Source organism: Acomys russatus, chromosome 19 (genome assembly GCF_903995435.1).
Source record: "Acomys russatus chromosome 19, mAcoRus1.1, whole genome shotgun sequence".
Lineage (NCBI taxonomy): Eukaryota > Metazoa > Chordata > Mammalia > Rodentia > Muridae > Acomys > Acomys russatus.
Window position 1 is genome coordinate 26,671,169 of NC_067155.1, and position 14,688 is coordinate 26,685,856.

The 14,688-nt window shown below is 49.6% G+C and overlaps 1 protein-coding gene across 1 annotated transcript in view; it reads right to left on the reverse strand.

Moving 5' to 3' along the window:
* Positions 1 to 14,688, reverse strand: part of Mtus2 (microtubule associated scaffold protein 2) — a 351,173-nt gene that overhangs the window by 78,190 nt on the left and 258,295 nt on the right. The window contains 2 exon segments of the mRNA XM_051162856.1: positions 2,784 to 2,995; positions 9,538 to 9,636. Coding sequence (XP_051018813.1) covers positions 2,784 to 2,995; positions 9,538 to 9,636 — 311 coding nt within the window.

A 14,688-nucleotide genomic window follows, 5' to 3' on the forward strand; every position in this document is an offset into this window, starting at 1 on the left:
CAAAACTCTCTAAGCCTAAGATAGAAGTGATTTTATACAATGTTTTTTAAAGTGCAACCATTCTTAGAAGCTCCAGTGTGGAATTTCACACTTCTGCCCTGCCAGTTCTCAAAAGTTTAGGCCATTTCGGATTTCAAATTCCAAACCATTGACATCCATGACCTGTATAACACCATTTACTTGGCCGGGCTTTTTGTTTGTTTGTTTTTTGTTTTGTTTTTTTGGTTTTTTGAGACAAGGTTTCTCTGTGTAGCCTTGGCTGTCCTAGACTCACTTTGTAGACCAGGCTGGCCTCGAACTCACAGCAGTCCACCCGCCTCTGCCTCCCAAGTGCTGGGACTAAAGGCGTGCACCACCACGCCCGGTTTAGCGTTCCCTCCACACATCTAATACGTGCCTAATCCCGCCTCAGAGCAGAACCCTTAAGGTGGGTTTTGCACTCACAAAAGACGGTTCTCAATGGTTTCCACAAAGCGTCTTTACCTGTCAATTCACTACGTCCTCACAATGACCTTACAGAGAAGCAGCACAAAAGCTGAGAAGGCAGGACTTACTTGCGACCGGCCAAGGAGGACACAAGAGGACGAGGTTTCTGTCACCATGAGGGACAGTGGCACATGGAGAACAGGGCCCCTGTTCAGGATCCCAGAGGCACCGGGAGCTTTTCTGCTGCTGGTGGCCATGGTAACTCTCCATCCCAGTACACTTTGCCAGTCAAGACACCATGGGCCACAGTGCTCCGGGGAACTTATAGTTGAACGCACAAAATAGACTCCATTTTTGGCTGGCTACAGTGACCGTCCTTTCTTGTGGTTTGCTTCTTCCCACATGGGGACATTTTTCCCACATAGAGACACTTTTCCCACATGAGAAATCTAATTTCCACATGGTATATCCAACTTCCCACAGGAGTGGCATGGATGCCACAGGCTCCTTGCTCCTTGAATCTTCAGAGAGCCTCACCATTGGAGGCACCTGCCTCTGTCTTCTCAGTGACCACCCCATATCTGACCTCTGGGTTCCATTTGCAGCACCCAGACCACATACAGCACCCAAAGAGCCGTGGAAGCCAATGATGGCATCAGTTGAAGAGACACTACCCTCTCCTTCTGCGAGACAAACGTCCCATGTGTAGCATGGTGAAACACGCCTCCCCGACACCTCAAAAATGCATTTGTAACTTTTATAATTCGTGCTGGGGTGGACTGTAGATTCTTGCCGCTCTTTATTGATACCGGTATGACCAGTCCAGAAAGATGAGACATCTAATTTGGTCATTCATTGCTGGTGTGAAACTTTTTAGCTGGGGAGGAACCTGGGGCTGTTGGTAAAAATGAAATTTTGCAGCTATCCGTGCACCTTGTCGTCCTTTAAAACAACAGATCAGCAAGTGACACCGTGCTGAGAGTTTTAAGAAAGAAAGAAAGAATAAATAAATAAATAAATAAATAAATAAATAAATAAAAGGCTGAGACTAAACAGGCAGGTTGGGTTTCTGCAAAGAGGGCAGAGAATCCCCTTTACAGCGCAGCTCCCATGATGAAGGAAGAAGTCAGGGGCATGGGGCAACCAAGTGCCCTGTTTTATGGACTTTGAATTAGCTAGAGTTTTAGGCACTTTGCTTTCTTGTTTGGGAGGCATTGGTACCAGAGGTTTCACCTCTTCCTATTTGTAGACACCAGACGGCCCATGAGTGGAGCTCAGAATGCTCATCCATCACTAGGGTTTAGGTGTTTTCCCATCCTCCAAAAACTCCTCCTGAAATGTGGTAGCCAATGTACTGGGATGCAGGGCCTTGAAAGAGTTCATGTCTGTCTCACTGAATAGACTGATCCCTGAGAGGGCGGACAGCATAAGACGTTTTCACTCACTGGCCCCGCTCCCTGCCTTCCACAAGCTCGCGGGCCCTTCTGCCTCACACCGTGGTGTGTGTGAGGCCCTCACCAGAGGCCCAGCATCTGCTGGAGGCACACTCTTGGATTTCCAAGCCTCTAGAATTGTGAGGCAAAATGAACCCCGCTCTCCTTTTTTCCCCTCCTACATAAATTATCCATTCTTGGTTGTTTTATTACGGCAACAGCAGCAACAGCAATGGCTGTCATGGTCAAGTCTCCAAAGCAAATGCTCACTGCCCCCCTGCCCCCCCCCCCCCCCCACCAGGCACACCATGGCATCCAGACGACCCCAGACACCTGCTGGCGAGAAACCAGCATTCAGCATTGCCAGCAGAGCCCGGTCTAGCCCATGCCGCAGAGCACCTGTCTCCGTGTGGTCTCAGCCAACACACCAGAGTGCACCCATTTCCCCTTGAAAATGCAAAGAAGCGCACACTGCCTTCTTCAAACATTTCCTCTTTATCTTTCCTTTTGGCCCACTTGTTTAAGTCAGGATATTTACTCTTTTTTTTTTTTTAAGACTAGTTTCTCTGACTAGTTTCGAACTCCTGGAATATTCTAGAATGCTGCAGGAGATTCCATATGACAAACTGTAACAAACATAGCCCTATACTGTACATATGTTCTTTGTTTTTTTGTTTTGTTTTGTTTTTTCGAGACAGGGTTTCTCTGTGCAGCCTTGGCTGTCCTGGACTCATTTTGTAGACCAGGCTGGTCTCGAACTCACAGAGATCCGCCTGCCTCTGCCTCCCGGGTGCTGGGATTACAGGAGCGTGCCACCACGCCCAGCCTAGCCCTAAACTGTCACACCCACTTCCCAATGACCATCGTTAGTTCAAGAAGCCAGACAGCTAAGATGACCTTTGACCTTCACAGCCGCTGCCTCACCTTTCCAAAGAAATGCTGAGTGGACACCGCCAGGGCGTCGAAGGCGCGGATGGCTCTCTTCAGCTCCCCTCGAGCCAGGCCCAGCTGCCTGGCCTGCCACTCACACCTGTCCTTCAGCCGCTGGGCCAGCTGCCGCTCTGCCTCACGGGCCTGCGGGTCAGGCTTGGATGCCAACTCACTCCGAGGCGCCATGGTCCTCTGTTTTGGGTAGCCTACGAAGAAAAAAAAAAAAAAAGGCTGTCACTTGTAGTACCGCATTCAGCCACAGCCTCGCCTGGAGGCGCCCCAGGCCACGGGGCAGAGGTGGAGCTGCCCAAGGTGCCACCGGAAGTGTGAAACACACAAAGCCTGCGGAGGCTTTTATTATTTATTCCGTTTACATTGTTTTGAAGGCAAAGTTTGCTTGCCACCAAGCGTCTGTCAGCTTCTACCCCGTCTTTGGGCCTGGAGAGAATGAAGCAAGCTTTGCTTTCTTGTTTCTTAAAGGGGATTTTAAAAAGTCTAAACTTTACTACAAAAAACTTGGCAAATTGGTGGTGCTCGCCTTTAATCCCAGCACTCGGGAGGCAGAGGCAGGTGGATCACTGTGAGTTTGAGGCCAGCCTGGTCTATAAAGCAAGTCCAGGACATCCAAGGCTACACAACAAAACCCTGTCTCAAAAAACCAAACCAAACTAAACAAACAAAACCCCGAAACAAACAAACATACAAAAAAAACTTGGCAAATAAATGAAAGCACCAAACAGTAAAACGAATCAGACCCCCAGCCTGGGCCACATAATGAAGTTAACATACAGTTAGAATTGGCACTTGGGACGGAAGCTGTGAGGTTTCACATTAAATTCTACCACTTTCTCTATTGAATCTGTTTTATGTACTTATCGCCCTTAGACAAATGCCTACCGGGAAATCAATCCAGCATCAACTCCGGTAGGAGTCAGGCTTCTGAGAACGCAGCGGCCCCTTCCTTAGCAGCAGAGAGCAAAGCTGCAAGCCCCTTCCTGCCCTTGATCTTGTCCTGCAGTGTCAAGGGCGAGTGATGACGTCTATTCCCTACTGCACCGATGTCTTAGGGGGCTCCCACATGACTTCATATCTTGCCCACAGCTGTAGCTCTGATCCAAAGGCCCCACCTACACCCCTCTGCTTATCTTCATTACCAGTAGAATGATCTTTTCAGAGATTTGAGGTGGTTCGTCACCTGCGGGAAGCCGTCCTCTCTTCCCACTGCCCCATGACTTGCGAGCATGCTCTCACACACACTATTCACAAAGCTCCCATGGGGGCAAATGTGAGGTTGTGTAGCTCACCTGACGTGGGGCTGAGGGCAGGGTGAAGAGAGGTGCAGATGTGGGGCCCATGCTTGCTGACGCTTCAGGAAGAAGACAGGGAAGGAGCTCATTGGAAACAGGGCAGCCATCATGGCCAAGGACCCATGGGGCCACCATCCCTCCCCTGAGGCACAGAGACATGCTGTCCCCACAGCGTCCAGAGGGCCAGCACGTGGCCAGGACCTGATATCTCAGACACGGTCTTTCTGTCCGTCAGGGGCTCTTTCTTTTTCTTCCAATTTTTACCCCTTTCTGAAAATGTGGGGAGCAAGATACAAACCCCAAATGCTGTGCCTGACAGGTAGAGACATAAAACAAGGTGACACAGAGATGGCCTCTCAGCCGGTGGGGGGCTCGGCAGTGGGACATGACGGTACTGATGGAATTGTCCTCTAAAGTCATCAGACCGTGGAGGCGACATAACCCTAACTTCTAGGATTTAGGTGCAATTGCACCTCAAAAATTGTCTTTATGTGATCAAACTATATTCTGCTCCAGAAAAAGGTATGCACAGGTTTTAGACAGTTCAGTCTTGAATTGTGCGTCACCGTGGCATTTTCAGTATCAAAAAGCAAACAAAAAACAGCTTTTCACAGAATCTCAGAGAAGGAGTGGAGAGATTTTACTGCTGCGAGCATCTGGAAGACTGGGTCTTATGGGGCGCCTGGACTGCGCCTCCAGGAGAGCTGGCATGGAGCTGGCGAGGTGGAGGTGTCCAAATCCTGGAAATCTCAACCTTGAGATAAGCAGGAGTGAGAGCCACTCCCTCCCAGTTCCGGTGCGCCAGCCAATGAGGTAAGCCCACCCTGGAAATCCCTCTCTGCTTCTCAAGGTTCCTATAGCGCTTGTTCACCCTGGAATAAAGACACGCTCACAAGCTTGTTTCACCGAACATCGCCCGAGAGCTGCTGTCTCATTAAAGTCCTCGGAGAAGGTCTTCTCCTCAGGCACTTCCGGCTGAACCGAGATCCTGCAGACCTCACCTGTTCCCGACTCTGTTACATCCTTCCTGGCTGGCTCAGTGTCTGGCAGACACCCCAAGGGAGGAAAGGGAACAAAGAATGGCAGAGTCTAAGACTCCCTTTATCCCACACTTGCTGTTTGTCACCTTATGGTTGTGAGATGGCTGGCGACCTTATCAACTTGGGCACTCTGTCGCTTTTATGATAGAAGACAGTTCTTTCAGAAATAAAAGGGAAACCACAGCGAATGAAGTTGTGTGTGTGTGTGTGTGTGTGTGTGTGTGTGTGCGCGTGCGTGTGCGCGCGCATGCGCGCGCGCGTGCACGCGCGCGTGCACCTAGGAGCTGGATTTACAGGCAGGTGAGACCCACCTGACATGGTGCTGGGAACTGAGCTCAGAATTGTCTTAAGTGCTGAGCCACCTCTCCACCCTCCTGTCTTGTATTTTTAACAGACTTACTTTTGGCTGGAGAGGATCCTGTAACCTACTACATATATTTTTAATTTTTTTTCATGTGTTTTGCCTGCATGCACATGTGTGCACCACATGTATGCAGTGCCCGTGGTGGCCAGAAGAGGTCATCAGATCCCCTAGAATTGAAGTTGCAGAGGGCTGTGAGCCACCATGTGGGCACTGGGAAGTCGAACCTGAGTCAACCGCAAGAGCCACGCCACGTGTGCGCTTAACTGCTGAGCCATCCCTCCAAGCCCGGCACTTAGCAGATTTAAAAGTATTATCCCTGGCAGTAAACTTCGAACCCCTACCCAAGCCTAGCCGATGGACAGGACATTCTCCACTGTTGAGTGGTGAGTGAGGTCTGATTTTCATACAAACTCTGGGGCCCCATTTCTGACCACGTCTCCTTGATGGGGAGGCTTGGTGGCACTCAGAGGAAGGATAACAGGTCACCAAGAAGAGACTCGATACCCTATGAGCATATACAGGGGGAGGAAATCCCCCTCAGTCACAGACATAGGGAAGGGGGGAGTAGGGGGGAAGCGGGAAAGAGGGAGGAATGGGAGGATACAGGGGATGGGCAAACAATTGAGATGTAAAAAAAAAATAAATATAATTTTTTTTTAAAAGTATTATCCCTATTGTTTCAATTGGGGTTTCTGTTGCTGCGATGAAACACCGTGACCAAAAGGTAAGTTGGGGAGGAAAGGGTTAATTTGGCTCACACTTCCACATCATAGTCCATCACTGAAGGAAGTCAGGACAGGAACTCAAGCAGGGCAGGAACCTGCAGGCAGGAGCTGATGCAGAGGCCATGGAGGGATGTTGCTCCCTGGCTTGCTCCCCATGGCTTGTTCAGCCTGCTTTCTTATAGAACTCAGGACCACCTGCCCAGGCATGGCACCGCCCACATGGGCTGGGCCCTCCCCCATCCATCACTAATTAAGAAAATGCCCTACAGCTGCATCTCATGGAGGCATTTTTCCCCCAATGGAGGCTCTCCCTTTCTAGTGGCTCTAGCTGGTCACAAGTTGACATAAAACTCTCCAGTGTGGTTCTCATTAGGTTAAAAATATCGTGCTCAGTATAATGTACACCATAAAAGGAGCCAGTGAAATGCTACCAGTGGACGTTACTTTAAAATTGGTGCTGTTATTACATTGCTTTTATTCACATACTCAGAGCTCCAGCATTTGATTAAATGCACACAGTCAGTCCATATTTCGCCTCTAGGAGTCACTCGGCAGCCGACAACCTTAGCCACACACACACACACACACACACACACACACACACACACACACACCAACACTAAGCTTAGGTACTTTGTGACACTCAAGTGACCCAGTGAAACAGTCTTTGTTCAGGATTCCTCGAGGGCTGCACCAGAATCCTCGGTCACTGTCACGGCCTGATGACATTCTGTCCCTAAAGCTGTAGCTGAGAAATGACGTCAGCTGTGGAGTTCTCTGCTGCTGTAGTTAAAAATGGTTTGCTACAGCGGCTCTCAGTGGCCGCTGCAACTACACAAACTTACAATGTTATCAACATTGTGCAGGGAAGGGCACTGCCTTCCTGTGGGAGGCCTACTTCTAGATTACCAGCGTTCAAAGAACCACATGAGCACTGTCTTGGCATGACCTACAAATAGTTGATTTTTGGTTTGTTTGTTCTTCTGGACAGGGTTTCTCTGTGTAGACCTGGCTGTCCTGGAACTCGCTCTGTAAACCAGGCTGGCCTTTAACTCAGAGATCGGCCTGCCTCTGCCTCCGGAGTGCTGGGGTCACAGGCGTGCGCGAACGTGGCAGGCCAGATAGCTGGTTTTAGATGAATATTTCATGCTAGGATTTTTATGGCCGCAAATGCTTGATTCTTGTGATTGAGTGTTTTCTCTATGCCTAGTGTCACACAAGTCCAGTGAGCGAGTGAGCGAGGAATGGGGCTTATCGCTGGTCTTCAGCCAACCACTGTCTGTGAGGACCAATTCCAGGAAGCACCCTAGGTCCTCCGGCTCCTCCTACCCAGCTACTTTCCACTCCGTCCTGTGTGGGGCTCACCTGTACTTCACAGGGCCCGGGCTAGGTTCTAAACCCAGAATACATGCCCACCGTCTGAATCTCGCCTGAGCCCCAGCTTCTTTTGAGCTACCCTACCAGCCACATATATCAGGTTAGGGCAGAAGGAATCTATACTGACCATGATGACAGCCGACAGCTTAGCCCAGGGGAGAAGCCAGTAACTGGACATTAGCTCAAAGGTTAATGTCAACAGTTGCGTGCGTGCAAAGGCTGAGGTGCCCCACAGTTTGCGTGCAAAGGCTGAGCACTGGGGAGGACAAGGTATTTGCAAATGGAAAGTGGGTATTAAAAATTCATCCACAGCATCCGGTCACTACCCAGAGGAGTGCCATAGATGGACCGGGGAGATTTAACTAAATCCGGAAGGCTTACGGGACAGAGCTCGTGCTGGGGCCGGCACACTGACAAGATGACAGAAGGCCATGACCTTCACACTTGTAAACAAGGTGGAAGCAAGGGCTGGACATAGCTTTGATGGCTTCTCGGGTTGAAGGAAAAATCCTCCGTGAGCTTGGCCACCCTAACGGAGGTGAATTCCAAAGGCAGAGTTCTTCGTGGACTTGAAGCTAGCTTTATCTTTATGTACGAGTAAATGTAGCTTGGTGGCAGTCAGAGTGCTATGTTCCAACTTGGCATTACAGTTGTCAGCCCGGAGTTGGTTACTGAGCTGTTTGGTTTTTTGTCAACTTCACGCAAACTAGAGTTACCCTGACAGAGGGAGCCTTGTTGGAGGAAACGCCACCATCTGACTGGCCTGTGGCCAGGTCTGTGAGATATTTTACTGCCATTTTGCCCAAATTTAATTGATCACCCTTGACCCCCCCCCCCCCCGCAAGGAAGAGAAGGGAGGGGCTGGGGGGTTGAGTAAACAGTCAATTTCACCTAAACCCCACTGTGGAGAGAGTTTCTTGCCTGGTTAGACATCTATGGTGCATGTTCCGAAGCGACAGGGACAGATGATGTCACCAGGGGACCTTTCTGGCTCCCCATGCTAAGGACCCTTCTCCGGGATGCTCATCTGTGTCCTGCATTTTATCCTTTATAACAAGCTGGTAAGTTGAAGGAGAGGCTTTGGGGTCCTTGACGTGCCGTACCCACATCCACAGCAAACAGTGACTCGGGCCTTCACTCACTCAGGGCTTCCTTCACTCCCTACAAGTCCTGGTGGGATTGTTTGTTTGTTGGTGTGTGTGTGTGTGTGTGTGTGTGTGTGTGTGTGTGTGTGTGTTGTGTTCTGGTTTTTTGAGACACAAGGTTTCTCTGTGTTGGCTGTCCTGAGCTTGCTTTGTAGACCAGGCGGGCCTCCAGCTCACAGAGATCCTCCTGCCTCTGCCTCTGCCTCTGCCTCTGCCTCCCTGAGTGCTAGGATCATAGGCATGCACACCCCCCACCCCTGCCACACCCTCCCTCCGAGGCTGGTCCTGGTGTTTTTATCACAGCATCAGAAAAGTAATTAATGTGTCTGGGTATGCACCAGCATATAGGAAGGATTACTAAAGAGGACAGTAAAACAGCGACATACGACATGACTCCATTTAGAAGAAACACAAATGACTGGGAAAGGACAGGATTGGTATATTTTATTACATATAGCCTGTTTTTCTTCCTTTTGTGAAATACTACCTCTTGAACTTAGACTTTCAAAATGTGATTCTTTTTCCAACTGAAAAAGAATTTTTTGTGTTTTCATAAGAGCGCATATTCCCTTGCAAAGAAATTCTCCTGTGTATACATGGCATAACACCTTCTTTTTGTAGGTGAAAGTGACGTCCAAACAGATCCCCTTCATATGGAATCAAGAAACCCCTGTGTGTGTCAGACTGGTGTACACCCATTAACACCATCCAAACACAGGGCTCGCTGGACAGCACAGTGTGTGTGTGTGTGTGTGTGTGTGTGTGTGTGTGTGTGTGTGTGTGTGTTTACCTGGTGAGTGATGCTTGGTGGCAGCAGACACTGTTCTCTTGGGAGACGAAACAGCAGGCTTGCTGGCTTCTGGATCTTTCTGCGACTCTTTCTTTGCTCCTATAGTTTGTAAAGAGGGACAGAAAAGAGAAAAAGCTGGTTATGCTCAGAGCCATAACACAGGCTGCTGTGGGAAAGGCAATGCAACAAAAGCAAACAGAACAACAAGAAAACAGTTGGATAATTTGTTGTAGTCAATGCCCCGCCCTATGGCTGGGAGAGTGACAAGGCTTGTTTGTAACAAAGGGAAGTTAGTTCTAAGTGTCTGCTGAAATGGGCCCCACTGTCTGTGGTTTGATGAAAACACCAGTTACTCTGGTGTTCTCAGTGTCCAGTGACCACACGGAACATCCAGGAATTAAAATTTCACTGTACTTAGGCACCAGCTTGGTCCACTGGAGACAAAGGAGAAGGGAGAGACAAAAATGCCTGCTGGCTGAGCTGCCCGCAGGGGACCTTGTCTGTCTCCAGTTCATTTCCACTGAGGGGCAGCCTAGAGCTCCCTGCCCCCTCCAATGTAGTTTAGCCTTCCTGGACTGGTCCGGCCTGGCTCTGCATGGGTGGACCCCCTCAGAAGATGACTGGGGTGTCAGGGTGCCTTCTCTCTGAAAGCTGCCGTCGGCTCATCATCAATGCTGCTAAGTAGACTGCAGCTGTCAACTACTTGCCCATCCGTTCATGCGCGCTCCCACAGGACAGTGGGTGTGAGCATCTTTCTCCAGGCCCATGCCCTCCTGGCACTGACAAGCCAGGCATGTAATTACTGACAGACACTGAAGGACAGCCTGGCACTGTATGTGTGTCTTAGCTCAACAGTGACCTACTTGCAAACACTTGAACGGGCAGATACCACGCAGAGCCCTGATGTAGAGGAACCCTGCTTCCTTCCTTTAGCGGAGCCTTCCCTTGATACGTGCACATCCCGCTTTGCCGCTCTTCCTTTTTAAACATCTCTCCAACCATCTTTCTGCCTGGAGTTTTAGGTTTCTACGTGTTCGAATACTCCCTCCACCCCCTTTGCAGCTCTGGTGTCTTGAGAGCATTCTGGAAGACGTGTAAGTGTTTGCACACACTCGGAAGATCTGCTGAGGCGCCTCAGTGCTACAGGTGGCTGCGACTCAGAGGCCTTGAAATTCCACCCACCAGTCCAGCCTCTGGATAGCACAGGCAACCGACGCAGGGCTAACCTCACCGTTCTGTTCCTGCCCTCTGCTTTTATTTTAGGGGAAGAGACAAGACTCCTGGGAACAAAGCAGGGGAACATGGGTGCCTCCAAAGGCACCAAACATGGTTCCTGGGGTGCAGGCAAGCTACTCATGAATATTTATTTAGCTGCTCATGAATATTTATTTAGCCCGAATGGCAGTTTCCATTCCACTCTCATGGAGCACAGGCTACAGCCCCGACTGCAGATGTAAGTACAGAGAGCTTTGACTTTAAAATCCCACCTCAGCAGATCTCACTATGGAGCACTTCTGCAGGCTTGCAAAACATGTGCTCAGAAACGGTATGTAATTTACAACAATAAATATGTGAATATAAACAAAATTTGTACTTAAGAACACCTAAGTAAATTATGTATGTATGTATGTATGTATGACATATGTACATTCAAGCCATGGAATAATATGCTGTCATTAAAAATAATAAGTTGGCTCCACATTGTACTGACATGGAAAGACATCCACAATAAATAAAAATGTTAGTTGTTGAATAGGATTCAAGCTATTGTCTTGTGTTATAACACAGAATGGCACCTGTATTACGTTTTCTAGATGTTGAGTCGTACAGAGTTCTAAGCCGTAGGATTGAGTGGCTCAATCTATTCACTTTTGATGAGCTCGCATTGTACCATTGCCCCTTCAAGGCACAAGTAGAGTGAGAGAGGTGGACCTCACAGTGCACAGTAGTGTGTGTGGTGCCTGGACGTCGGTCTGATCCCAGACTGTTCTAGGCTGAGGCTCAACCTGTCTCAAGTCTGCCTGGCCTGCTTAACTGTGCTCACAGCTGCCCATTTCTCCTCCCCCAAGCCTCTGTGACAGCCCCCCTATCCCTCCACCCACTCCACCTCGGCCTCCCTAAGGCAATGACGTGAGTGGAAGGGCTCATGCTCCCTCTGTGCTCCTGTTTCCGTGTGACGCTCTGCCTGGAAGCTCCCAGGTCCAGCCGCTAGGTCACCAGCAGGTGATGCTGTCTGGGGAAGCTGTGTCACTGTTAGGGGGCAGAGCCAGGTTGGAGGAGGCTGGCTGCTGCGGGGAGCCCTTATGGGCACAGTCTGGCCCTCACGCTGGCCTGAGTTTTTGCCTCTTCCTATGTGAAGCTCATGTTTTCTAGATTCTTGTGGCTTCCTGTTTCATGGCCAGTGCCTTGTTCCTGTTCTTGTTCTTGTTCTTGTTCTTGCTGTTGCTGTTGCTGCTGCTGCTGCTCTTCTTCTTCTTCTTCTTCTTCTTCTTCTTCTTCTTCTTTCTTCTTCTTCTATTTATTCCTTATACGGTATTCTGCCTGCATCTACGCCTGCAAGCCAGAAGAGAGCACCAGAACTCACTAAATGCTTGTATTTGCTGGGAATTGAATTCAGGACCTTAGGGAGAGCAGACAGTGCTCTTAACCCCTCGCCCTGTCTTCAGCCCCCATGGCCAGCTTCTTTACCTTGGCGGGACACTACGTTTTTCTTTCTTACTTTTCCACTGTTCAAAATTTTCTTCCAATCAAATGCCCACTTTAATTCAAAATTTTAACGTGATTAATCACTTCAGTCTGAGATGCAAAGTGATTCTCTCTGGGCTCCTGGGTTGCTAACAATAAGCCCAATACCGTGATAACTCTCAGCCTTTTGTGGGTGATCTGTTTCGCTCTCTTGAAAAGCTCTCAGTACCCCTTATTTTCACTCTATTGTGTCTGTTGCCTTTTTATCCACCACGCAGAGATGCGTGTATCCTTCTAACATGCATCCTGTGGTTCTGAGGCATTTTCTTGATATCTTGGCTTCTTTCCTCTGATTTCTAGTTTTATGGGTGTCCTACTATTTGGGCTCTAACCTATATGCGGTGTCTCACTTTGGACAGCTTCCATGTGCTCAGTCACAGGCAATACAGCCCCGGTAAAACTCTGTCACGCAAACCTATCTCTCTCTCCCGTCTGCAGCTCAGTAACAGCTCCCTTTGCCTGTGCTGGAGACACCGACCCTGTCTTTCTCTTTCCTCGCTTCTTCTCACTCAGGAGAACACCATCTCTGGTAAAACACACACCTTCTAGCTCTCTACAGCTAGTCTATGCCCGCCCCACCCTCACTCACTTGTAATTCTAAACTCAGACCTCAGCAGCCTCTCTTTGTAGCAACCTGCCCTGTCTGCTTGTCTCTGGACACCTTGGACCCCAGGATGGAAGACTCTAGGTGTCACCAATCTCTGGTCCTGCCCCACACTGCATGACAGTTGAAGATGTTGTTTACCCACCCATAGGTCCCATTAGACAATGCATCACACACAAATCACCTACTCACTAAATATTCATACACAAAATGAGTTGGTTGTCTTTGCTAAATAATCATGGATTTTTTTTTTCTCTCCATAGAAAATAAAATCAACCCGGGATAGGGTGACTTCCTGTCATGTGGAGACCTCCTTGTGCTGGTTTAGTGTTTTTGTCAACTTCATACACACTGGGAAGTGGGACCCCATGTAGAGAAAAAGCCTCCATCAGATTGGCCTGTGGTGTATTGTCTTTCGATCATTGAAATGAGCAGTGCTGCCCTCAAGCAGGTGGTTCAGGAAGCTAAAAGAAAGGAAGCTGAGCAAGCCATGGGGAGCAAGCCACGGCCACAAGGATCAAGCCACAGGAAGCAAGCCATGGGGAGCAAGCCACGGAGAGCAAGCCACGGGGAGCAAGCCACGGAGAGCAAGCCACAAGGATCAAGCCACAGGAAGCAAGCCATGGGGAGAGCAAGCCGTGGGGAGTAAGCTATGGGGAGCAAGCCATGGGGAGTAAGCAATAGGGAGCAAGCCATGGGGAGTAAGCCACAGGGAGCATGAACCATGGGGAGCAAGCCACAGCCACGGGGAGCAAGCAATGGGGAGCAAGCCATGGGGAGTAAGCCACAGGGAGCAAGCCACGGGGAGAGCAAGCCACGGGAGCAAGCCACAGGGAGCAAGCCATGGGAGAGCAAGCCATGGGGAGCAAGCCAGTAAGCAGCACTCATCTATGGCCTCTGCTTCAGTTCCTCCCTTCAGGGTCCTGCCCCGACTTCCCTCAGTGATGGAGTGTGACCTGGAGTGGGTAACAAACCCTTCCTCCCCAAGTGGCTTTTGGTCATTGATGGATAGTTTTACGTCAACCTGACACAAGTTAGAGTCATCAGGGAGGAAGGAGCCTCAGTGGAGAAAATGCCTCCGTGAGATCCAGCTGTAAGGCATTTTCCTAATTAGTGATCGATGGGGGAGGGCCCAGCCTATTGTGGGTGGGGCCACCCTGGGCTGGTGGTCCTGGCTTCTATAAGAAAGCAGGCTGAGCAAGCCATGGGGAGCAAGCCTGTAAGCAGCATCCTCCATGGCCTCTGCGTCAGCTCCTGCCTCCAGGTTCCTGCCTTGCTTGCTTGCTTGTGTTCCTGTCCTGACTTCCTTCCATGATCAACAGCAATGGGGAAGTGCAAGCCAAATGAACCCTTTCCTCCCCAGCTTGCTTTTTGGTTGTGCTCTGAAGAGCATGGGTTTGTGGGAAGAAAATGTACCAGTTCTCCTGAGGACTGAAGGCACTGCCTGGTCTCCTTAGTCTGAGAAAATGTGTGTGAGTTAGTAGAGGCATAGAAATTACATGCATTTTTTGACACCAAGACAAATAGTCGTTGGAGTTTTATTCCTTAGGGCAGCTTTTAGTGAGGCAGGCCCCAACTATCCCATTATTTGACTCCTTTTACTTGGTAATTTAACTTTCAAATACGTTCAAGAGCATAATAAAATAATTGCATTTGCGGTGGGGGAGCGGACACATGTTTTCCTTCTCCTAGGGAAGAGTCCGACTTGGAGAGGGCTAAGAAGGCCCACGGTGGTTGGCTGAGCCTTGACTGCAATTGCAAAGGAGCCCAGCAGGGCTTCAGTCGCCCCTCCACTACGGGCT